Raw genomic sequence first — 27,175 nt, forward strand, 5'->3', positions numbered from 1 at the left:
AGGAAAGTATTGGCACTGAAATGCCAGAGGGAAAGATGAAACGAGTTTGAATACAGCACCAAATTGGGAAGTTGTGCTTGGTTTGTGACAAGTGTGGTGTATTGGGTGTACGTGCAGTGCAGCTCCAGTTGCTTGACTAATCTCACAGGCTACACTCCATCGAAGGAGGACAAAAAGAGAAAAATATGTAAAAATAAAACTAAAACCAACAAAAGTAAAAGTTAGACTCAGCTCTGATTTAATAGTGTAAAAAAAAGTTTAAAATAATATAACTTTATAGTCACAAGGTAAGAAAATTTGGACTTGGGTGGCGAAAAAAAACCAACATGTTATTTGCCTGTTTTTATTTATATTTATTTTATCAGAGCTGGTAATGATACAGGTCTGAAGCACTTTTATTACTACGTTTCTTTAGCAAGTAGCAACAGGTCTAGCGAAAAGAAACACCTTTCTGAGTCACATCGGAAAAGCAAAACTGAAATAACGCAAAGTTAATAGAATGTATTTCACACTTCTGCAAATTTAATTTACTTGGTCTATTTGCTCAGCATATCTGTGTCAGCTGAGTTAACAGGGATTTACTGGATGCAGATGCTTTGGGTGAAAACATATCTGTGAAATGTCCATTTTTTTTGTGGGGGACTAAGATAAACTGTCATGTTTCGGGCTCAACAACCATGCATTTTTCAGATTATCCAAAGAGTTTTGAAAGGTTTGCATAAATCCATGGGGTTGTTGAACTCTGTCAGAGCACGGAGGAAATGCTGTTTTATTTAAAACATGAAAATCACCAAAATTGGAGACTGGATGTTTCCACCAGACAATGATGAAATGTAGAGAAATAATAGTGGAGACCAGCCCCACAGGAGCCCCTTCAGCCGCAGTGTCTGAGAGACAGGAGAGAGAGTGTTTTTCATTCCCTTTCCCATCCGGCTGGTGCAGGCAGGTGAATCGGCGCACATTTTTGTGACAAGCTTGTTTGTCAAACCATTCCTGAACCAAATCACTAAGGTAGAGCTATCTCCTCCTGACTTTTTTGTCATGTCTGTGTTTCTGTCCTGTAGGTACGTCAGTGTTGCAGGTGACAGCTACAGATGCTGATGACCCCACCTACGGCAACAGTGCCAGACTGGTGTACAGCATACTGCAAGGACAACCCTATTTTTCTGTGGAGCCTCAGACAGGTAAGGCTGCAAACAAAAACCCTGAACTAGGCTTATAATTGTCTGCAACACAACAAAACACAATAGCTCAAAGGCCTTGATGTTACAGTGATGTAGTATGCACACAGGTCTAAGATCAACTACAAAAACAGCTTGTCATGGACGATACGACAATGCGTTTTCATTTTATTTTTCTGCACGGTGTTTTTGTATCACCTGGAGTTAGGATGTGTGTGTGTGTGTGTGTGTGTGTGGGGGGGGGGGGACACAACTGCCAAATCAATAGGAATTAAGACCGCTACAAACAGTGAACAAATTTTAACAGTCGCAAAATTTTAAATTGAATATAATTAATTAGGAAAATAATCAATGCAATTGACTTTAAACTCTAATATTGTAGTGCCATCTGCCAGGCGTCTCATCAAAACTGATTGCTGCAAAAACCAAACTCAAAACTTTTTTTTTTTATTCTTTCACATTTCCATCTACTGCTCTTAATGTAAAAAAGCCAAGAACTCTGTGCTAGAGGGATCGTGTAACAAGACATCCTTTCCAATGAAATTGGTGAGGAAAAGAAGGCAAGCTGTAGAAAGAGGTCCCCAGCGGACATTCAGCTTTGGTCCCTGCAGAGCTGAGGCCTAATATTTGGGTTTGCATTAAAAGAGGAAATTGGATGTAAGGAAAGAGGTTAGGGCAAACACTGAGCTATGCTAGGTCAGAGAGAGTGAAGAAGAACTGAAAGTGAGAGGTTAGGGTAGAGAAGGAGAGAGAAATTGGTTTACAGAGAGATAGTTCATGGAAAGTGAGTGGTTAGGGCACAGAGAGGCAGAGAGATTTGGGCAGAGTAAATCTGGCTAATCAAACCAGTGTTGGGTATTTGACTGGCTCAAATCCATAGCTCACATTTCTAATTGGTTTGGAGATTATCAGCTTTCCATGCTGTCACAGACATACGCACACACTTTTGGCATAATATGACAACAGAAAGCCTCTCTGACACTGCAGCTAGACATGTGCAGAAAGAAAGAGAGAGATGGAAAGAGAGTAGTGGGTGATGAATTAAACAGACAAAAATCACTGGGGCTTGAAATAGATAAAAATAAGACTTCACAAATGTTCTACTAGAGTTCTTATTTATTTAAATGATGAGTGATGATGCGTTCTCTTACAAAATGAAGAATCTTGGAATAAATTCGTTGTAAATTGGTAGTTTTTACTTAGCAATGATAGTGTTTTCAAAGTGGGATTTGTTTAACATTTTCATTTATTAATTTCAACAGGTATACAATTCCTTATTGTAATTCTTAATAATTTGTAATGACATGACGTAAAATGCACATGTTGTACATGGTGTGACAAAACACGAGTACAGTAGCATATACAACACAAGAGTAGATATGCAGACATCTGCTGTTTTTTTCATCATTCAAAAATCCATAAAACCTCACCCACAAGCTTCCAGTGGTTGTGTTTTCCAGAATGGCTAAAAGAAAGCCTTATTTTAGCATTAATGTCATGTTACCACTCTGTCTGCTCAGGTATAATTCGTACTGCCTTGCCAAACATGGACCGTGAGGCCCGCCAGGAGTACGATGTCGTCATCCAGGCCAAAGACATGGGTGGTCACATGGGAGGGCTGTCAGGGACCACAGAAGTTAAAATCACCCTCACAGATGTCAACGATAACCCTCCAAAATTTCCACAGAGTGAGTAAACGCCTACGTTTTCTAGTTATCCATCGATAATATATACTGTATTGTGTAGCTGTACGTCATTTTCCTTGGGTTAGGCATTTCCATTAGAGGTGTGAAAGTGTCAGACCTTTTACCAAATGACAGCAGAGCTATTACACTATCTGAACTTCCAGTCTGCATCTTCCTAGCCTTTTCTGCACTATGCAATAATCACCAAAGGTCAGTGCAAGGGCATTCAATACACATCAAGTGCATGGTGTCATTAGTTTGCAACTTACAAAGTAGTGAGGTAACTTTAGGCAAAAAAAAAAAGAATTATTTAAAAAGAGTCTTTATTGGGATCCTGGAGTATCCCCCAACATGTATGACTGTCTTTGGATACTAGCTAGAAGTTCCCTAGGGCATTGGTTGAATTAGATATTAGCAGCGCAATGAAAAAAGCAGATCTCTGGATTTGTGAAGAACAGTAGATTTGATGCGAGGAAGGAGACAGAGGCACAAAATTTGAATATTTTTTAAATTCTTTTTTTTTTTAACATTTTTTATGAGAAGTTTATATTTTTATCTGAATCTATTTCTCTGTATGAAAGATGATACAGAACTGCCAATGATTCTATTAACTGATAAAAATTATTTTATTTTATTTGCTCGGTGACAAAATACCGATTTGTCCTCGGTGACAAAATACACAACCAGTACAATGATAGTGAGTTCTCTAGTTCCATTTAATACTGTACAAATTCAAAAAATGCCCATCTGCTGTAAATCCATTCTATATGATTTGGAAGTTTTGGAAATGGACTTCTAAAACTCATCAACCTTACCTCGTTTGGATAATGATGATCTCCCATTCAAGTTTTGCGAAAGTCTGTACCATTTCCACCACGGTTGCCATGTCCTGTCAGGTTACCTTTTGCTTGTGCCTCTGAGTATCCTGCTGGATCCTCCAATGTGATTTAAATCTCCAGAAGTGGATGCAACATAAATATGGAGAGGAGGGGCAAGCGGTGAGCAAATATTGTGTGGTAAGTCCAAAGAACTCCTGCATTTTCAATGTGCTCTGTGCTGGCACATAATGGCACACTGACATGCACGACAGTTCAGACCATTTCCTCTGAATGTTTCCCCCAAATGCCTCAGGACAATACAGTAAAACTCTGTGTTGACAGTCTCACCCCGAGGAACCAATTATTGGTGCACAACTCTGTGAATGCTGAAAAAATGATAAGCATTCTCTGGGTCTTGTTCCACACCCAACGTGCTTCCTTCAGGCTTGGGAACTCAAGACTTTTTCACGGAATCCCTTCGGAGAGCCAGCTCTCATCAGCAGCAATGATCTTCCATAAAAATTCAGATCAGTTTGGAAACAAAAGATAATGTTTGTCATCTGTGTAAGTTTGGGGTCTACATTGCAACAGCAGAGTGCACAGTGTTGTCCAAACGGGACCTAGAGAGTGCAATTTATATTTAAAAATGGCAGCCATGCTGGAAGTTTTCTTTGATGCCTGAGAAGAAGTTGAAAGAGAGATTGGCCAAATTTATGTCAGGTAAGGTTTTTTGAACTTTCTGATCACATCTCATGCACAGCCAAATAGCAAATATTCATAGAACGATTTAACCTCTCTGGTTCTCCTCAAAGAGAAACATCCTAAACCTCAGCAAGGATTCACACCAATGCATTTTTCTTTGCAACCACTTCCCAGCAGACCTTCATGTCCACCTTTCCATATTATATCCAACTTTGCCATTTTGTGCTATGGCTCTTTTTTCCTTCATCGTTCTGTCCTTCCCTCCTATAGCGCTGAGCAGAAGGGCTCCTGGCAGAGATTCTGCAGAAAGCCTCAGGAATGTATGGAGAGAAGAAATGGGGAGAAAACAAGAGATGATGGATCAGGATTTAGCCTGTGGAGAAGCTGAATAGGCAAGAAAAGGGAGAGACATGAACAGAAGCAGTGAGGGAGATAATGTAAAAGACAGGGAGATGCAGAGAGAGAGAAAGTCAAAACCACCACTCCAGTTCCTGTATATTATAACAAGCTGACAGCTGTGTTGCAATGCAAAGCTGAAATGTGATGCTGTAGACCACAACAAAAGGACATTTGAGGGAGTTTAGATGGAGAGTTTTATGAGCAATGAAAAACTGCTCAAAAGGCAAGACTTCATCTCCAGCACGAGAAGCATATATAGAAGTTTCCATACTGGCATATGCATGTTTCTTTAATAATGCCACATGTTCTTACATAGTGACAGATGGTGTAAAAATGAAGGGAGAGCCTAAAACCGTAAATGGCTGATTTGCTGACGCAAATTTTGTAGAAAACTCTAAACAAAAGACTAGTAACTGACCTAAAAAAAAAATAAAAATAAAAAAAAAAGTAACCCACTTCATAATCTCCTTTAAGCCAGCATATGTGCATTACCAACCATGGAACGCTTTGCAATCCACTTTTCTTCATGAGCCAGGTGAAAAATATTCGGGAGACAGGATCAAGTCACACACATAGGCCACATTATATCTAAATAACCACATTATACTTGCCTGTGCATCACTGGCAGTTTTACATCTGCAATGCAAGACAATGTACCAAATAACAATATGTTGTGGAACTCGGTACCCTTGTCAAAAAATAAATAAATAAAAAGTAAAAGCAGGACAACCACCTGCAAGAAAATTCTCCCAGATGGTGTGAATGAGGACAGTGATTACTTATTTAGTAGTTGGGCAGAGTGAGAGAGAGGAGAGGAAGAAAAAAAATGGAAAATGAGATAAGAGTCACGAAACAAAAACGGAGTCTGAGAGACAGCAAAAATAAAACAGATACAAAGATGGAATAAAAATAAAAAAGATAAAAACACACCGAAAAATAATGCATATATATGGCACAGCTAGACTCCCTCTTGTTGTCTAGCAGCTTTTCAGCTTCCATTCAAGCTGCTGTATTTTTTTCTTTTCGCTCTAAGGCTTGATATCTCTTTCTCTCAGAGACTTTCTGTCCCTGCAATTCTCTCTCTTTTCACCTCATTATCAAGCGTCATTCGTTTGCAGCCTCGAAAAATCCATCACAGCACAGACAGGAGTAGGAGCAGAAAAACAAAGGCAAATAGCAATTGATTGTTCTTTAACTCTCTCTGACTTCAGTCTTTATTAGGCTGACATGACAGAGATGGTTTTGTTAAATACTGTTAATATATGTCAGCTGCAGTGCTTCTCTCTCATTCTTGTTTGAACAGGAACAATGGAGAACAAAGCAGATAATAAAAAGGCATTTGAAGTGGTGAAAGATCTTTTGGGCGATATCTATTTGCACATCATTTACCTTCAGTGACTTCTATTACAGAACTGTCTATTCTCATAAATCTTGGAAAGATTAAACTCACCTTAGAACTTTAGTTTTAGCTCTTCTCTCAGATTTAAGTAGAATAGAATGCATAACTTTTTTTAACTGCTTTTCCAATGTGGGCTAGCAGGGGGCTGAAGCCTATGTCAGCTAAGACGAGTCAAAGTGTGCAGAACACTTTAAACACGAATGCTATGAAGACTTTGAGTGAGTTTAGTCAGGAAACAGCTGCATTGCATCACACAGCAATAGTGATGTGCCCCACTCTCATCGTGTCCTATCCAAATGTGGTGGCCTGTTTAAGCTGCAGAGTTTCCCTTCTCTCCCTCTGCCATGTCAGCACCATTGCTGCCCACTATTAAACTCCTCCACAGTCCCACCAGCCACCTGTAGGCTCCAGGGGACAATATTGTGTTACCATTCCCCAATCCCAAACGCTAACTATATTCTGCTGCTCTAATAAATCAGTAATTTCAAATGCAAGTTGTTTAAATGAAATAAAGGGCCCAAACACTTATAAAAATATCAGGAGTGACAATATTTTGAGTAGAAATCTCCTCAAACGTGTGCATAGGTGGGATTACTGTTGATAGTTTAAACAAATATGCTGTTATGCAATTTGGTTAATCTTTATAAACCCAGGCTTTATGTGCTCTTTAGGCACAGACTATTTAATTGAAAACTCAGTCCACACCCACCACGATATAATTAACCACACCACAGGCATATTTATTTTTCAGACATCAAACTTTGCTTCTGAGTTTAAATTCCATATATCGCAACACATCAAAATCACAAGTCTGACTAGGAAATTACTGAGTAATAAAAGACATCATTGTTCTAAAGTCAGTCATCAGATAAAATTCCCGACCCAAGAGATTGTGGTCATTACACAAATTACATTTATTAGATGTTTCATTAGTGTTTATATTTGAACATGGCTGGTTTATGAACTTATAGTCTGTGGGAGTAATGACAGTAGCCGAAATCTCTCTCACTCTCTCTGGTATGGGAGACTAACCTGTGCCTGACTTTTTGCAATAATGAACTCAGTGAATTCCTATTTGCTTCAACTGTCATCTTTAAATGTAAATGTACATTTCCTGTATGTGACGCGCTTCATTTTAGCCTGCAGCCAGGTATGCCAAGCTGCCTGTGTGTTCTGTCATACAATGTTTAACTCATCCACCAGAAGCCATTGATGTTAAGCTACTTAGCAAAAGCAAGAATAGAATGACAGGAGAAGAGAGAGAAAAGGGGCAAAGTGGGGGGATAGGGATGAAATGAGCTTTTAGCCAAAATGGTACATAAAAAGAGGAGGAGAAGAGGACAGACAGGGATGCGAGAAATGGAACGATGAGGGAGGAGAGGTGAGGATGAATGACGAGATTTGGGAGGATGGAAAAGGGAGAAGCACAGGAGAGATAAAGAGGGCAAAGATCTTAGTAAATAGAGTCAAACAGCACAGAGGAGTTTAAAAAGCAGGGACAGAGATGAAGACGAAAGATGGAGAAGAGGGATTTGGTGAAGATCGATGGAGATGTGAGAAAAAAGTAACAGGCCTGAGGGTGGCAGGAGGGATTTAGGCTGAATGGATCAAGTCCTGTGAATCGCTCAGAAGCCACATGACAGACTGAATTTCATGATTCACAGGTTTGCCACACCTGGACGAGCAGGATAAACACGCTAACGGTGTACAGCCCATAAATGTAGAGTTTACTTTGTGTTCAATGCCCAAATCTTGGTGTAGGAAGGGGCAAAGAAGAGGCGAGGAGGAATTGAGAAAAAACAAACAAGAATAGTAAAGCGTGGAAAAGATAGAGGAAGAAAGATTTGGGAAGAGAAAATAAATAAGATAATAGCGCTGACAGGAGAGCGGGGGGGGGGGGGGGGGGGGTTAGGGGGTTATGAAAAAATAAGCAGAGGCTAAAGTAAAATTAGATGAAATGGGGATGAGTGGTTCAGGTTGAACTGAGGTGAGAGATAATAAGAGCAGAAGAAAAGGGAAAAAAACCAGGGGAGCGAGTAGACATATGGTCATACTGTTCTCATTCTTGAAACCAGGTGTCTGCTTCTTCACATACCCACACACACACAAACACACACACACCTGACACTACAGGGGATATTAATATCCTTTGGGCCATATGAGACAGATGGTATAGTTCATGTTAATCCCTCACTGCCCTCCAAAACTGACCCTGCCTCAGATAGTAAACACAGTGGCAACCAGCCAAGAATTGAACAGTGTTGAATACAAAAGCAAGCTGTGACCAAAAGTCATCACTATCATCACCAAGAAGCCGACACACATATTTTTATATTCCAGGTGTGTACTCGATGTCTGTGTCAGAGGATAAAGTCGCAGGAGAGGAGGTGGGCCGTCTTAAAGCTAAAGACCCCGACCTTGGAGACAACGGGCTGGTGAATTACCGCTTAATAGATGGAGACGGAATCAACATGTTTGAACTGACCACAGACTCCGAAACCAGAGAAGCTGTGATTAAACTGAAGAAGGTAAGAAAAGAAAGAAAGAAACTTAGCAACTTAAAACTGCATTTTCTCCCTTGGATTTGGTCCATCAGATGGAAGTTACTCATTTATCTTAACTATTTTGCCATCTCTTTAGACCCCAACTAATTCTTAAAATATTTAGCCCTTTAGTTATGCTGACTGTATTTGCTGATTATGACAGTTTAGAGTGGGTTTTTAGTAGTTTTTCAAAGGAGTAACGCATTGGTCTGGACAACCAAACAATAGGGTGAAACTCAATTTGAAGCTCAGTGGATTCTCAAATGATTCCCATGGGTTTATGAGTAAGCTCATTTTACTTTATTAGATTGTGGTTTATCAAGTGATAAAATTAAAACAAAGTTGGGGCAAAGCAATAGACATGATCAGCAACAATTCTCGAGTAGGGTGTGTCATTTAAGTTATAATCAGTTGGTACTAAGAGGCAAATGTGCGAGGAAATAATTCCCCCACATCGCCATCTTACATCACCATCACCAGTCTGAGCCAGTTAATACAAGGCAGGATGCTTTCATGTTGCCTATGCCAAATTCCGTCACTACCTTGGTTATGACAAATCTTTTTTGGACTGCTTTACCCAGTCTGGCCATTCTCCTGTGACTTCTCGCATCAACAAGCATCTTAACCCAGAAACTGACGCACACTGGATATTTCGTGCTTTTTCGACTATTATCTATAAACCCCAGAGATGGTTGTGTGGGAAAATCCCAGTAGATCAGCAGTTTCTCAAGTACTCAGACCAGCCTGTCTCAGACCAGCCATGCAACATTCAAAGTCACTTAAATCACCTTTCTTCCCTCTATTGTGAAATTTAGTTTGAACTTTAGCTGGTTGTCTTGACAACCTGCTGTAGTTGCTCTCATGTAACTAGCCAGTTTGCTGTTACATGCAGCTGAAAAGGTATACCAAATAAAAAATGGCTGATGAATGTTTATTTGATGTAAGCAGTGAATTGCAATGCATCTTATCAGTATGTTCAGTTTGATACTGTCGTGCTAAAAAAAAAAGGAAATTTCCTGTGAAATACATCATCTTTTGGTCCTCTAAAGCCTTTTTAATTAGACAGTAATAATGGTGCCTTCACAGGAGGGCTGCAGTTAACCAAAGAAAATAAAAAATTGACTGAACTCATTCACAGCTGTTCTAGGGGAGGAGTGGGAAAACTGGAGTCAGCATAGTTTTGACATTTTTACTGCCATCTTACCGGCTGTTGAACTATGTTATGCAAACTACTGAAGAATTTACACAAGTAAATGTACATGCGAAAAAGTTAGACTAAGCACTTTCTGTTTGGGTAGTTGGTAGTAGGTTAGCCTTTTGGTATATCCTTCCTTCAGTACAGAGATACCCATGTGTACTAATAAAGTAATCCAGATCTATCACCGGTGCTGGGTTTAGAAATGGGTGCAGATAATAAGCCCCAAAATCCCTGTCCTTGTGCTCCTCCATGATCTCCAAAAACACTTTCAACTTTTATTTTTACAGTTGGATAGTTTCTCACTTCACCCGAGTTCATCTTCAATGTCCTTCAAGATATAGGAGCAGCTTTTCAGGACATTATTTATAAACAGTTTTTTTGCATGGTTGAGTTGAGTTTTAACTTACATTTGTGGATGTAACATTAAACTGTTTGCTGACAGTGAAATTCTGAAGAGTTCCTGAGCCCATGCGGTGATTTCTGTTACTGAGCAGTGCCTGTTTTTAATGCAGTGCCACCCAAGGGTCCGTAGATTATGGCCATTCATTATTGGTTTTTGACGTTATGTTTCCCTACAGAGATTTGTCTTGATTCTTTGAATCCTTTAATGATATTATATAGTTTAGATGATGAAATCCCTAAACTTGCTGCTAATGGTAGATTATTACATGTTCATCTGGAACTATTTACCCATGCAGTCTTTTACATAGATTTTAAGCATTTTAAAGCAATGAACATTTTGGAAAATGAGAATGACATTTCTCCTTTTCAACATTATTTGTTTTATTTTCAATTAAATACAAATGTCTAAAGGATTAGAAAGTTATTTAACTCTGTTTTGCTTGCCTTTTACACTGAAAGTTATAGTTATATGACTTTCTGGTAATGAACGTTTTGTCAAAGGTCTGTTATTTGACAGTGGCTGCTTCAACAGCTAGCTCTTATGGAAACTATGCGTGCGTCATTGCACACTTTTCAATTTGCCAGCAGAGAAATGTAGTTGAGGCAGCACTTTTTCTATAGAAAAAGCAGTTTAATGTTAACCTCAGCCAAGCCAGACTTAAACCACTGTCCATATTTGTGTGTTGAAGTACTGCATTAGGAAATAAGTGAAGCCAAGTAAAGAGAAAAAAAGAAATAAAAATATCAAGCAAAGGGTTGAAGCAGCTCAGAAATGTTGTTCTATTCCCTTCTCTGAACCTTCACAGTTTCATATTGTTTGATATGACCACCAAAGTCCATGGTTATGTCTGTGAGAGTGAGAGTGCATTAACTTTCATGCTTCCCTAGGCCACAGAGCTCATCTTCTGCACTGTTACTGTAACCCACACATGCACACACACACATACTACAACTGTGGCTTTCAGTGATCCAGCTCAGCACACACAATTACTTTTTCTCAGTCTCTGTCTTTCTAATGCCTGCACACAACCAGTCCCTTATTCTCTCAACTGTACCCCGTCGATCCGGCCATCAGAAATGCACACAATGCTCTGTCAGACACGCAGAATTTCACTCATTTCTTCTTTTTCTCTCTCTCTTTGACGAACAACACACACACACACACACACACACACACACACACACACACAGAAGCATTGTTGTATATGTAGCTTCAGGTCAGGATTATGAGCTGAATCTTCCACTGAGCTGTACTAGTCTGCTTCTCCCTTCTAGGACATCCGACCTCTGAATCTCTCAGTTAAAAAAAAGAAAAAGCCTTTATGGTCATATTGTTAATGTGTCAGGAAAAATAGTAATGAAATGTACACTCAAATCTCTCTTTGTTCAGAATGGGACAGAAAGACTTTTCTTCCTAAATTCCAAACCAAGTCCAAGTTTAGTAAAAGACTTGATATTGAAATATGTAATTATATGCTTGGATGATTTACGATGCCATTTGTGGTAAGTTGCATTCCCTATCCAGACAGCAATGACGTTACTTAAAAGAACAGCCACCCTTAACCCACAGTTCGCTTTTACTGATGCTGTGGGAAAATCTCTGTGTGAATAAATCGATACAAGTCAGTTTCATGTTTTTTTTTTCCTCCCTCACAATCGTCTGCATGAGTGAATCCTTTCCAAGTCAGAACTCTAGGATGGCATTAAGACTGCCAGGGTTAGGAGTACTCTTCCCACTGGTGTCACTAAGACTAAGCATAGAAATGAGTGAGTGATAATTCTGCTCTCCTCTCTTGATAGCTACCATTCGTGTTCCCTGAAGCAAAGCAGTTAACTCACAATTTAGGCATAACCTAATAGTATACAAGTATGGTTATGACTGAAAGCTCTCAGGAGAGCATTATTAGATTTGAAGAGAATCTGAAATACAGACTGGAACAGTCAAAATACTGACACTTTTATCCATGATTCCCCCAAAGAAGTTGTTAGAAACCCCTGGCTGAGCGGACAGATTAGGAAAAAAGCAAGGGATTCCAATCAAAGAAATGAGATCAACTGATTACACTAAAGTGGTGCACTATGTTTGCGTGGGTGCAGTTGTGTGTGGACATGTGTTTGGCTTTATCCAACAGCAAGCGCAAAGAACCCTCTCTGCTTGTGAAATGCTAAAAGCGATGGTAAACATCTTACTCAACACAGCTGAAAGTATAGACAAGTGACCTCATTGTAACAGCAGTGTTAGACACATATGCAGATGTGCATACATGTGTGCAAGAACAGAAAAAGACACAGACATTCCGAATTTAATCTTTGTGACACAAAAATTAGACTCATTTAAATACATGAACTTGTTTAAACAATGACTGAATTTAAATAAGTTGAAACATTTGAAGGCTTTGCTCATATTTCCATCCATCACTTATCCAAAATAGGTCTACAGTACCTGCGTGCTAGGCACAATGTCTTTCTACCCAGCAACACTTTTTAGTTACTCCAATGAGATAAGATATATAATCTCTGCTCTGTCATTGCATTTGACAGACAGATCCTCCCTTTGCTCATCATGCCGAAACACCAGGATAGCAAACAACAAAAATGCTCAGCTTGAGAGTTCACAATGGGACTTCGCTAACCAGTGGGTGATGTCATGGTGACCGTCTTTTATCTACAATCTGTGGCTAAAATGTCCAAGTAAACTAAAAGCAGATTTTAAAGCCTGGTGCTAAAATAATGTTGGCCTCCATGGATACTTTTCCCCTTTATAACAACCGCACAGACACATATGGTTTTAACTGTGAAACTTTGATTGACAGGTGTGAAGACATAGGTAGCTATCATCAATGGCTGTCAAGGTCTTGTCAATGCTAATGCCAGTAACTGCCGTATTTGTATAATTTGTGGAATTATCCCACGAATAACAAGGTGCAGACCATGTAACCAGTTTATGTTTATGTTTTGGTGAGTGAAAGTCTTGTACTTTATTTTGTTACTTAGCACGAATTAGTGGTTGCATGTGTCTGTGAGTTCGACCCACACAGTTTATGAAGCTAGCTTAGCACCCAACCCTGTGATCAAAATTTGGTCACTTCTGGTTCCAACAGCCAATGCAATGGCAGCCAGACTGCTAATGTTGAGACTTTAACATTAGCAGTCTGGAGTCACTGTAGCTGTGCCAATCTCTTATATACAGTTTATGGCCTTGAGCTAATCACAGTTCCATGCCCATTTAAATGCTGTTTGTGTGCAAGGCCACTGACTGACATGAGCATCCTTTGTCACAGTTCCCTGTGTCTCTTGGAATAACAGCTTAATAGCCTGATGGTGATTTAAACTGAGCATTAGGACAAATGAGAGGTGCTCTCACCTTGCTAGCCTCACTTACACTCCTCTCAATCTGATGATGGCATCTCAGCTCAGGGTTTGTGTAGTAATTTTGTGTACGTGCACGTGCACATTTGAGATTATTGGGTCTTGATGCCTCTCGGGGGAAATCAATGCCTTTTGCCCCCCGAAGGCAGTGCCACGCAAAATTAAAGGCACTCATTTGCACACACAAGAGCACGCATGCAGACTCACACGTCAAGAGTAGCCTTCGCTAATCTCTATTCTCTCACTTTCTTCACAGACACACACACACACACACACACACACACAGGGATGAGCTTTAATCAGCTATTCTCTTTCAACTGTGTCCTGACGAAACCAGTCCACAGAATATTAAGAAGCTGTGTGTTTGCTTGTGTTTTCAAGAAGGCAATAGGAAGGGGGGACAGTATAGTGAAAATTATTATTATTATTATTATCATCTCACACTGATTACAAAAGTAGGGAGAGAATGAAAATACTGGATGTGGGGTAAAAAAAAGAGAGTGCACAAACGAGACTGTGAGAGTGTGACGCAAAAGGGAAAATGAAAGAACTGGGTCACATCTATTCTACTACTATTGTACCTATCATCACACTAAACACCTTCACTGACAACAGCAGTGGAATAGTACTGCAACTGAATGAGTGTGGAAGAATCCACTGAGAGAAGGTATTATCTACCTGCCTCCATGTTGGATCACAGACTGCACTTTGGATTTTATCCCTTCAGTGCGATATTAGATTCGGCAATGTACCCGTGATAAGTTGGACTGCCTGCCTTCAACACACAGCAAAGGATAATCATTTCGATCAGCAGCTTAAATCCGTAATATTTACTTTCGGTAGACTTGTTTAGCATCCAGTTTGTCAACCTCATAAATCTCTAGTAGCTTCTCTCTGCTTTTAACGGTTCACACTGTGCTTATGAGCCCTCTCTCCCACTGGGATTTCATTAAGTGTTGGTAGCCTGAAAATGAAAAGATCAAGCTTGCTCCTGGGACTTTGCCAGTTTAACGTCCCCATACCAGCTGGAAAAATAGTAGCGAGGGAAAGTGGTTATTATCTGGGTTTATAATATAGCAATGATACCCAGAAGAGTGTTACTACTATGATTATGGCTACGACGGGGCTGCAGATGAAGTCACAGCAAAGTGCTGTTGGCAACACACGAATCCTCGTAATAATAGCAGCGAAAACCTCTTGGGTATCACAGCTTTTATACAATGCTTGCCAACACATTTGTTGACTCCAAAGTTTCCCCTGCAGTAGCATATAGCCTGTACATCAGAAAAGGAGTCAGTAGGATGGAGAGGAAAATTCATTAGATGCATACCATGAGGCTGACTGTTTGGATGAGGGTCATGGCTTTATAATTGATGTGCTAATTATTTAATGACTGAATGGAAATGTGATGAGAGGAAAATGTACGCTTTTGACATTGAGCATAATACCTCAAAGCACACACTCAAATCAATTCAAAATCGAAGCTATTAAAAGTGAGTGGGTTTTCTACCAATACTCAGTAAGTGAGCTGAAGCTGAGTTCAATAAGAGCGTATTAAATCTAAGGGTTTTACATCGGCTTGCCAGTGGTATTGTAAATCAATGACAGTGACTTTAAATGGTAAAGTAAGGCTTAATTTACCTCTCTCTATCTGAAGGATGGATATTTAGATGATATTATTATAGATAAAATAATCTAACTGTCACCTGCCTGCTGTTCTTTTGGTTGAAGCTTCATCTCCTGCTTTCCATTCCCTTTATCATGTGGTGTCCCAAAATCCCAAACCTAATCCCAGCTCATTAAAGGCAGACAGGTATTGTTTTCATCTGGCGATAAAAATAAAATAAAAAAGCCAGGAAAGAAACAACCCAATGATTCATTCTGGTCCCAAAATAATCATATCATATGCTATATCATGGATAACAAACCATCTGGAAATTAAAGTTGGTATTTGGATTACTTTTACTTTTGTTGGTCCGTGATAGTTGTAGTACTGCAACTAACGTGTCTGCTGTTATTCGTGCAGCAACAGCTCCCCCTATCACAAGGCCTTAAAAGTGCACAGTGCGCACATACGCTTCACAAAGCAAATGATGTAATGTGTGTTTTCCTGCAGATAAAACTAATTAAAAGACAAAAAAAGAAAAGAAGGTTTCAAGTGTTTACAGTTAAAAACAGGAGGGGGCTGTTTTAATAGCTTCTATTTCCTTTCCTTTTCTCAGATGGTGGACTTTGAGACAAAAAGGTCATACACTCTGAAGGTGGAAGGATCCAACCCTCACATTGACCCCCAGTTCCTTGCCTGGGGCCCTTACAAAGATGAAGCCACAATAAAGGTACAGATAAAAACAACAAATATATGACACGAGTTTGAGACTTAAAAAAAAAAAAAAGACAAATATCAGAGAAACTCCCTTACAGGTTGTTGCTTATTGTGTGTTTATGCTCGTAGATATCAGTGGAGGATGCAGATGAGCCTCCTGTCTTTATAGCTTCAAGTTACACTTTTGAGGTCGAGGAGAATGCCCCTCCAGGCACTCCAGTGGGGCGAGTTCATGCTAAGGACACTGATGTTGCCAACAATCCTGTCAGGTAACAGAGATGTTCACGCTATAAAAACACACAAACACATTAATTAAGACAGGCTTGTGGCAGTGAAAGAAACTGCCTTTTCACTGTGGAACATCACAAAAATAAAACAAAAACTTTCAGCCTTCATTCAGCCACACTGAGCAAACAATATGACTCACATCAGCCTAACATCATATGATGTTAGGCTGTAGAATATTTTATTTAATATTATCTATTAAAGATGTTTTCAACAGAGCAAGGATGCAAAATAAGACAAAGGCATAACAAGACTCATTTTGTAAAAATGGATTTAGACTATTAGACTCTCAAAATAGTACAAAACGAAAACACTGCATGCTATATGTATTTCGTATTGTAGTATATATGTATTTTGTTTTTAATCTATTAGTTCGTATGTGTAATGCCGATAACTCATGAGTCCTAACTTTCTGTATAGGTACATGATCCCTCGGTACACAGATGTAGAGCAGTTCTTCAGTATAAACGCAGAAGATGGCATGATAACCACAACAAAACCACTGGACAGAGAAACACAGCCCTGGCATAATATATCTGTGTCAGCTACAGAGATTGGTATGTATGCACTCTGAAATACAAGACAACTGGGACTGATTCTGATGTGTGGTAAATGAGTCCCTATAGATCTGTTAAATATGGCCTACACAGACACACTTCTATTTATCATTATATGCATAGCAAAAGTTAATATATATACAGTTTGGACTCATAGACCCTTATGATACAATTGAATGTGAAGTGAAACAACACCTAAGTGCAAATTTTATTTTATTTTCAGCCATTCTGGGAGTTAATGAGCTTCTCCCTGTGTTTGAACTTAGCCTTTGTGTCATTTCTGTTACTGAAACCACACACGCTGATGTAGTATGAGAAGAAAAAGTCAAACAAGAACAAACAGATGGAAAATTCCCAGATAGCCACCAGGCTGTACATTTGCTGGCATCCGAAGCCCGGGCTGTCGTCCTGTGGTGCTGGATACACTCCATGACATCTTATGTACAGACTTTAAGTGGATTCAAGCTGCGGGCTGTAATTTTTTCCTCCTCTTGGTGGGACTAAAGTTAACCCTTTTGCTATGTTTGTCAGCAGCAAAAAGCCTAAATCTTGATGAACTAATTACATGTCTGGAATCAGAGGGGGTGAACTGACTTCACGCTTTACAGCTGAGACTTAGTGGTATCATTCTGATAAGTGTACCCATCTATAACTCAGTGGAATGTGTCTAATGTTAGTGTATGCAACTAGCCAGAAATGAAAACTAAGATCTGCTACACTGAGCTGGCTTTTGATAAATGTTAATTGTATAAGGGGGCAAAGAACAAGTAGAGAAAAAAGGCAACAACAAGACTTTAACTATTATTATTATACCTAAACTGTTTTCCTTAATTTTAATTGTTTTTTTTAAATGAGCTTATTTTTTAGTTTACTTTACATGAAAATTAGAATTTTGGTGAAAACTCCACAGAAATGAAAAGAGAAGTAAATACAGTTAAAGCACCGCTATAACTTTTAATTATGAGCTCCACCCTAACAGTCTACTGTAGTGCATACGTGGGGAAGAAACAGGGGAGATGCCAGTCAACCCACAGGCCCTCTGGAGCTTTCCCTCCCTGGCTTTATCCCCAACAACCCTCCCTCAAGCCACAGAGGCCCCACCCTGGTATTCTGTGGTTGGGGCTCAAACTAGCAGAGTGCTGCGTGGTTTCCCTGTGGTGTGCTAGACGCCAGACGGACAGATGGAAACGGACTTGCCGCCCACAATGCTAGGACCATTGCAGGCTATGCTAACCACATACAGACCCTGGGAAGCTAAATAAATGCCTAGTAATGACAGGGTAGTGGAAAATCACACTGACTAAAATTGCAAATATGCAAGGCAGTACAGCACTGAAATGGATGGGTTTTCTTTTTTAAAGATGAAAAGCAAGAAAAGTGCACTCCATCTTTCTGAGTTAATATTCTGGATGTTGTATTTTTTGTGTCTATTTTGGCTGTTTAGACATCATTCTGTCTGCATCACATTTTTTTTTCTTCATTTAATCTTCAGCAGGCATAACTTGACATTTCTGGGAGCTGCAACTAAATGAGTGCCATTCTGTTTGAGTGTATTTTTTTTTGATGTCTCAGAAACTCGTCTATAATTTTTGCAAATCAAAATAATAAATAGCTGGCTGAGTGGCTGACTGATTGACAGGCAATTTAGATGAAAAATATTCACAGTCTTTCCATTCACTCGATGCCAAATGCGGATTACAATACAGACACACAGACAATCACAAATAATTCACATAAAAATGACATTGTGGCTTTAATAACTTTAACACTGCTTTGAATTTTTATATGGAGCAAAATACTGATGATTTTGCACTGCACTGTGTGTACTATACATGCAGGGGGCCATCACCAAGACACCAAAGTGCGGGTTAACATCAAAGTGAAAGATGTTAATGACAACCCTCCAGAGTTCGCGACCAACAATGAGGTCCTCATGTGTGAAACTGTCGCACCGGGAAAGGTGAGGCTTTCTGTGTGAGATGATAAATTTTTTTTAAAATGCACGTGTTTGGTGGGATGATGGTGAAGCTAAATGTATCCAGAAACAGTATTTACATTCATTTGTTTCCTTCCAATTGCATTTTAATTTGTTTGTATTAGGTCATCGAAACATTGAGCGCAGTGGACAAGGATGAGATGGCTTACAGGCAACACTTCACATTCAACCTTGCTCCAGAAGTTGCTCATAACCATAACTTTTCCCTCAAAGACAACAGAGGTAGATGACCTTTAAAATATTTTCTCCATCCCTTCCAATTCTTCGCTTCCCCCCCCCCCTGCTTTTTGATTGTTTCCCCTTTCTCTTTCCATTCTTTTCTTTAGCCAGTCTAACCGTTTCTTCATCTGCTGTCTCCTTCTCGCTCTCTCTCCCCCTTTCACTCAGATTAGATCAAAGCATAACCAGATGGAGGCTTACAGTACCTTGTAGAAATCAGCAGGTGCTCTGAATTTCACACGCACATGAATGCACACATGTCCTGCGGGCTGTATTAATTGCAGTGGGGTCTCTGTCCGTCTGTACATACATCTTCGGGGGCCAGCTGATTGAATTAAGTTTTGTTAGTTCTGGGAGCAAGATGAAAAAAAAGGAAAAGAGAACGAGGTAATCCGGAGAACACTACTATAGATTTAAGCCACATGATACTGAAAAAAAAGGTTGTTTCAATAAACTGCAATATGGAAAATACAGGTATTTTAGGTGGATGAGTAAAATTACATTTTAAGAATAAATCACTCCAAAATAATTGGAGAGACTATAGTACATATGTAAAGACCTTTATTTAATCCCATAACAACCTTTATTACATTAAACACTGGAGAAGTTCAAGTGTTTCTTCAGTTCAATTCAATTCATAAAGCACCAAATCACAACAGCAGCCACTGGAGGTGCTTTATAGAAGTAAGGTAAGGTAGGAGACCCTAGAATAATACAGAAAACTCCAACCATCACATGGCCCCCTGTGAGCAAGCACTTGAAGACAATGGGAAGGAAAAACGTATTTTTAACAGGAAGAACAACAGGCAGAACCAGGCTCAGAGAGGAGCAGCCATCTGCTTTGACATGTTGAGGGTCATGGAAGGAAGACAGGTCAAAAAGAAAAACACGCTGTGAAAGAGACTGATAATAACTATTAATTTAATGCAGAGTGGTGTATAAACACATATTTATGAAAAGGGTGAGTGGACAAGAAACACTGAGTGCAACCAAGAGAGAATTCAGGGTCACCTGATCCAGCCTTAACTATATACTTTATCAAAAAGAAAAGTTTTAACACTAATCTTGAAAGTAGAGTCTCCCAAATCCAGACTGCAAGCTGATTCCACAGAAGTGGAACCTGAAATATCAAGGCTCTGCCTTCCATTCTACTTTGAAATATCTCAGGAACCACAAGTAAACCAGAAGTTTATTTTTCATTTGAGGTATCCGTCTCATTTCCTCAGGAAAGGGGCTGTTTCTTCCATCAGCACTGCTCTATGTAGTAGTACATAGAATTACACTGTAAGGTGGAGGCTCACCGCAGACCTGTAATGTGTAGCCTTTAATCAGCCTCCTCACTGAATAGAGTAGGGGTGGGATGCACAAACGGACCCACTCTGAATGGCTGTGGGAAAGCAGAAAGAGTGGAGAAGAGAGAGGACAGGCGAAATGCACCCCGTGCATTTCTTGCATTCTCAAACTAACCGAGCCCGAGTCCAATCTAAACTCACCTCACAGACCCATACATTTCTTTTCAACTAAATGTTCCTTTTCTGTGATTTTTTCCTGTTCTTCACTCATTTCGCCAGCTGCACAGAGAAATCAAGAGTCGTAGCATGCGTTTTAGTTTTCCTTCCTTTTCACTGCTGAAATTACATATTGACCAGCCCTATTATTTATAGAAGAAGATGTGAAATACTGAAGTACAAAGCAATAACAAGTGGAAATGTGATATGTGTTGAACTAAGATTTATATTATCAGAAGTCTAGGTGTGTTCTTAAAATGAGCAGCTTGAAATGTGTGCGATTTCTATCATTGAAGAACACTGCAAAAGTACCACAGTACCACACGGTAACAGAAACGCAGACAGACAGAAAAGAGTCCAGAGCCTCTCAGAGGACTGAGAAGCACGCACCTGCACACTGCATCACACATACAACTTTCAGACAGTGGCTGTGTTGGCAGGAGGCAACAAATGACATCAGTAACAGAAAGATGTTTCTATCGGGGAGTGGGGTTTGGAGTAACTTTCATAGCTTTTGGCTAGAAGTTATGAACCTTTTTTTTAATCTTCCTTTTCTTTTTCCTGTAATGTACTGCAAGTGACATGTAACATGTTTTTTTGCATGACTCAAAGATTTTATATTGTAAATCTACAGTAAGGCTTACAGTGAGTCACCATTTGACTTCTTTGTAAACTCTCTGGAAATGTTAAGAGATTTCACGGAAGTATAATTCTTAGATTGTCGTTACACCTGATCACACGTAAAGAACAACTGGGAAGCATGAAAAGAGAAAAAAAATGATGAATTTAGGAACAATCTGCATAACCTGTAGGTTTTTAGGAAACACAAAGCAAGATGGAAAAATAAAGGTGGATTATTAAAAATGACATGCAGTGATAAAAAAAAAAATAGAACAGAGCTTGAAAAAAATTGCTGTCTGTCCTAAATTTTGTAGGTTTTAGGGTTAAATTCATACTAAATTTAACCTCCAAGAGGAGATCTGTCTGCATTTTATACCTTATTATTATACATCAGTAGTTTGTACATTTTTAACCTGTATGGCTTTGTTATGTATTGTAATATACAAGTTAGACACTGTTTTTCCTGCGATATAGCCTCTGAAATGCCTCATATTGTGTAATCCTCTGTTGGTAATAAAATATAAATGCGAAAGAATGGCATGGGAGGGATGGAAAAAAGGCAGACAAAAGAGGGTAGTACAAAGGCAGAGCCAGCAAGTTGGTGTCGTAACAGCAATAACTGGTATTTGATTACTTTTGAACTGATGAATGGACCCACTATTAAATATAAATCTAATGTCATCAAAGTCACACCTCATTGGCTGCTGTGTTAGGGCAGCAATAGTTGTGTGTGTGGACAATGCTAAAGAAGAAAAATGTGTGCAAAGGTGGATTATGTGAGTTTTTGCACATAAAAGCCAAAACATTCAGCAGCATGTGTTTTTTATAGTCCTTTGGAAGTTGAACAACCTTCCATCATTTCATCACATTCACCACCTTATTTCTCTCTCCATCTACAGACAGCACAGCCAGTATTTATGTGCTCCGTAAAGGATTCAGTCGTCTCACCCAGGATGTTTACTACCTTCCCATCGAGATAAACGACAACGGTATTCCCGCTATGAGCAGCACCAACACCCTGACCATCAGAGTCTGCTCCTGTGACAGCAAAGACACAATTCTGTCTTGTAATGTGGAGCCCTACGTCCTTCCTGCTGGTCTTAGCACTGGAGCCCTGATAGCTATACTGGCTTGTATTGTCATTCTGCTTGGTAAGGAACAAAATTCTTAATTCTTGAGGGGGGATTACTAAAATATATGACATTTATTCATTCCTGGATCAAATTTTAGGGAGGCCACTCTAAAATTGCATAGGGTGTGTTTATAGACTGAGCCATTTAACTGCAAACCTTTCTAGTAATACCAAAAAGGTTGACATTTACTTTACACTGAGGTGAAACATCAGCAATTGACTCAGGCCGCCTCCTATTTTTGACTCCTCATTCAAACTGTGCTGCATCGTTTGATCTTCTTAAGAGTAGAGGTCAAGGAATCACTTATGTATAAGCACTTACAGAATCACTCTCATACCCCATCCATGCATAATCACTTAGTGTGGGTTCGCACATTGTACTTGGAAATGTTGCAATAGCAGGGCTTGACATTTACTTTCATCTCCAAGGACCACAGGTGCCCCACACTGAAAAATTTGGGAGTACATGAAGAACTTTAGTAGTGCAGTAAAAAATAAAAATGTATCCATTAAAGTAAGATCAATTATTCACAGCCAAATTATTAAATTAATTTGAACTGTTTTTAATATGTAACTATTTATATAAAAAGAAACGGTACAAAAAATATTAACATTTGACTTTTAATGTTTTTTAGCCTTTTCCAGAGGTTTCTGGAGAGTTTAGGAGGCAAAGCCACAGGGATGCGTTTGTAGGGTTTTTTCATAGTCAGGGTGTACCTATTAGGTGGATGGAAGAGCTTGAAAGTACCACTTTTGTCAGTGTTTAAGCCTGCTGAAAAGGTAGTTTGGTAAAGGCTTTTTTTTAGCCGCTAAGGTTTTGATTGTGCTTACAAGTAACAAGCGCAGCTGTCAACTAAAAAAAAAGAAAAAAGAAAAAAAAAACCAGTATCTTTCACTTCAATTGGTCTCCATTGCCGCCTCTTTGCTGCCTACTGTATGTGTCAGACAGAAAAGCTGCAGCTCAATCATAAGAGAGCAGCGATAGTCGCTGTTGTATTGTTATCCTTTATGCACAGGAAATATATATATATACATACACACACTGTCTGCTTGGGTTGAAATTTTTTTTATTACAACACACATGCACACAAGACAGTTCTTTAGAGTACACACACACACACACACACACACACACACACACACACACACACAGAAACACATCTATTTTTAGCCTTATATCTCATCATAAATATGCTTTCAAAACAGAAAATCTTTCACAAGCCATTAGCTGATTCTTCAACCTTAATTTACACTGCATTTTACACAGAGTACAACACATTTGAAAACCTTTGACGAGTTTGACATGTTGATGACAATTTAGAATTAAAATGGCATGCGTGTATAACATAATACAATAATGATATGAATTAAAATGTCCAAGGTGCAACCTCCCACAGTGCACACTAATTATCCACGATTAACTTGTCTACTACCTGTAATCATGAAGGTTTTTGTAAAATGTTTTTTAAATGGAAATATAAACCCTTGCATTTTTGTTTTCTATTTGGCAGCAATAGTAGTGTTGTTTGTTGCACTGAGGCGTCAGAAGAAAGAGCCACTGATAGTTTTCGAGGAGGAAGACATCCGGGAGAATATTATCACTTATGATGACGAGGGAGGCGGTGAGGAGGACACAGAGGCTTTCGACATTGCCACACTGCAGGTAAGGGTGAGAGGACGAGTGGCAATAACCATCTTGGTATTAAAGATAAAAGTCTATGGGGAAAAGAGGAAATTGAGGGTCTGCTGCTTCAGCCTCAGGCAGGTCAAAAGCAATCTGTGACTGTCAGTTTCTGCTTATGCATATAAACATTACACTAAAAACCTACAAGTACTTAAGGTGGAATATTAACCAGATTTATCTGCCAGCAGATAAATACAATTCTTACGTTTGTTCATTCTCTGCAATATACATCTGTAAGCTTATAATTGACGGTAGTGTCCTTTCTCTCTTTCTCTGACTTTTCAGAACCCAGATGGTGCCAACGGTTTCCTGCCAAGAAAGGATATCAAACCAGAACTTCAGTATCCTATCAGGCCCGGCATTGGCCGTCCTGCAGCCAACAGCGTTGATGTGGATGACTTCATCAAGACTCGAATTGCAGAAGCTGACAGTGACCCGACTGCACCTCCTTACGACTCCATTCAGATCTACGGCTATGAAGGCAGAGGATCATTGGCCGGGTCATTGAGTTCCCTCGAGTCTGTCACAACAGAGTCCGACTTGGATTATGACTATCTGCAGAGTTGGGGGCCGAGGTTTAAGAAGCTGGCAGATTTGTACGGGACCAAAGACTGCTCCATTAATGATGCTGATGATGGTGAAGACTCTTAACAGTGGTCTCACTGAGTGGACGCCTCCCCGATTTCTGATTTCTTGATTCCATGAGGATTTGTTAACTGAGGGTTAACACTCCCCAGTTCCCAACTGTTACCAACTACCAACTGATCAGTTCATGCCAATTAGTCAACAAACGTTAACAGCTCCCCCTTCCATGGCAACGCTCCAGTCCTCCAAAATGATTTGTCAATGGACACATTGTGAACACCTGGACATGAAACACTCCCGGTTTTCCCAAATCTTCCTTGTCCTTTCTGTGTCTCTTTCCCTCCTTCTATTTCTACAGACTTGAACATTGCAGGGCTTGGAGATTTGCTATGTCAGCAATTTGTCTGTTTGGGAGTAATTTGATGGAAAAAATGTTGCTGTATGGTCAAAATGACTTGCTTTTAGCAAAATGTTTAGTTTATTAGAGGTTCTATATACTTTTGTGGACTGGATTCACATTCTTCTTTTATGGTTGTTGAGGGAAATTTTATTCCCTTGAAAGGTTTCTGCGTGGAGTACATCCCCTTTGTTGATCTCTCAAAGACAAAGAGGAAGGGAGAGAAATAAATTAAAGGAAGAGCTTGTTTGGATTCCAGCAACTGCCTGATGTTATTAAATAGAAATAAAATGTACAGATGTGTTAGTAGGGTCAAAAATCAAATGGAATGATTTTGCCGACGTGTCGTGTGTGCCGAATTCAGCAGGTACTGTCGTTTTGATGGCATGACCGACTCTGGGTTGTTGATACTGTGAAGATGCTCACAGCATCTTCACAGTATGGTGGCCTTATAATAAATAAACAACAACTCCAGGGGTAAAAACACAACAAGAGTAAGGAGTAAGAGAATGCTATCTTCAGTAGCTACACAAAGACAAAGGAACACACAAGGACTGAAAATGCTACACAGATACAATTTTTCTACTCTCAAAAAGAGACAGACTCAACAAGGATTCAATTTTCAAACTGTGGATGATTCTTTGTTTTCATTCTTCACTGCAGAGAAGACCTGAAAAGAAAAAGCTGCCCTTCTCCATGCCCTCGCCCTGTGTCCCCATTCCTCACAACAACAATCACTCCCCATACCGAGTCTACCAACGAATGATCACTTCCTCATTTGGAGTCCACTGATGATGATCAGTCACAATGAGTACAAACCTGTGAGCTCTAAAAATCGCCTTAAACTTAATAGACACTCTTGCAACGCAGTGCATTCTCTTTTTTTTTTCTCCTTTTGTTTCTTTTTGTAACTTGAGACGTATATTCAGAAAGCAAACTATTCTCCATGTTAGGTGTGTACAGAGCAACGTGCTGACGTGATATATCACTTTGAGGATCCAACCTGCGCCCCGCACAGTCTTTAGATGGGATGTACTGAGTCTGCCAGCACAGTAAATGTAGATTGGTAAAATGTGCATTGTGTCTTTTTCCAGTACCGTGCACGGCATGTTGGCGGCAACATCTGTTGTATCAACATGTGTTGCTATATAGAGATAACAACACTGGAAAATAACATAAGTATGTTTTCAGAACCACATTTGCTGAGGCTGAAACCAAAACATCCTTTTTAAATGTGTAGGTTCTTGGTCAATCTCTTTTTTTAATGTTATTATATTATTATGATTATTATTGTTGTTTTCTATTCTTATTGTTATCATTATTATAACTGTTCTTTTACTGGCTGCAGCTACATGGGAAGAAATTTTGGTTTAACTCTTTGCAGCTCAGATTTACTATCTGTACAGTTGCCTAAACGTGGAGAGACTACACGGTATTCTAGTCTCATTTTTAGGCGGCCGTAAGAAATGTACTGCTTAAAGTTAAACAGACTTGGTTTATGCCTGTGTCCATACAACCTCTCATTTCTTTCATTTTTGTTTCTCTTTTCATTGTTTGGCATTTCTTTGTTCTTTCTCCCTGTTCAAGAGGAAAACTAGCAATCTGTGTTTGTTGCAGTGAGAGAACGCCTCGTTTTTATTCTCTGTCAAGTTTTATGGTACCAATTTGTACAATTTTAAAAGTTCTTATTTTAGTATACATGCAGAATATTCCAGTATTACAACAAAAACGTGTTAAGAAGATAAAGATTAAAAAAAAATGTTACAGCATCACACTTATATTTTCTGAACATTGTACTGTTGCTTTACTATGTGCTTCAATCTCCGAAGCAAAAAAAAAAGAAAAAAAAAACCTTTGAAATAAATGCTCTTTTTATAAAATGATACTGGACTGTGTTTGGGAGTCAACTTTGTGTTCACTTTGGAAACTGCAGTCCTTTCTTTTTTTTTTTAAATTAGGAACATGTAGTCTTCTAAATATGTATATATAAAAACAAAATCACATTTTATGTTTGGACCCACTCAGTTTGAGTCAAATGCACAAAACTCATTATTTCTATGCTTAAAAGAAAATAAATGAAGTCATAATTGTAAGCTACTCATCATATTAAAAACATATCTTCAGACCAACTTCAGTTCTATTTCAGTAAAATCCTAATAAAGACATACCTAA

General features: G+C 39.2%; 1 protein-coding gene across 2 annotated transcripts in view; it reads left to right on the plus strand.

Annotated features, from left to right (window-relative positions):
• Positions 1-26,886, plus strand: part of cdh11 (cadherin 11, type 2, OB-cadherin (osteoblast)) — a 95,066-nt gene extending 68,180 nt beyond the window's left edge. For both annotated transcript variants that reach the window (XM_085477066.1, XM_085477067.1), the window contains 11 exons: positions 1,065-1,184; positions 2,702-2,869; positions 8,525-8,712; positions 15,919-16,032; positions 16,149-16,288; positions 16,725-16,861; positions 18,700-18,821; positions 18,962-19,079; positions 22,105-22,356; positions 23,849-24,000; positions 24,307-26,886. In XM_085477066.1, the coding sequence (XP_085333192.1) occupies positions 1,065-1,184; positions 2,702-2,869; positions 8,525-8,712; positions 15,919-16,032; positions 16,149-16,288; positions 16,725-16,861; positions 18,700-18,821; positions 18,962-19,079; positions 22,105-22,356; positions 23,849-24,000; positions 24,307-24,672 (1,877 nt within the window). In that variant the 3' untranslated portion in view covers positions 24,673-26,886. The remainder of the gene's footprint in view (positions 1-1,064; positions 1,185-2,701; positions 2,870-8,524; positions 8,713-15,918; positions 16,033-16,148; positions 16,289-16,724; positions 16,862-18,699; positions 18,822-18,961; positions 19,080-22,104; positions 22,357-23,848; positions 24,001-24,306) is intronic.
• Positions 26,887-27,175: the final 289 nt, after the last annotated feature.

The sequence above is a fragment of the Copadichromis virginalis genome, linkage group LG13 (assembly GCF_057382275.1).
Source record: "Copadichromis virginalis isolate Kocher_CV1m ecotype Utaka linkage group LG13, C_Virginalis_male_GT1.1, whole genome shotgun sequence".
Lineage (NCBI taxonomy): Eukaryota > Metazoa > Chordata > Actinopteri > Cichliformes > Cichlidae > Copadichromis > Copadichromis virginalis.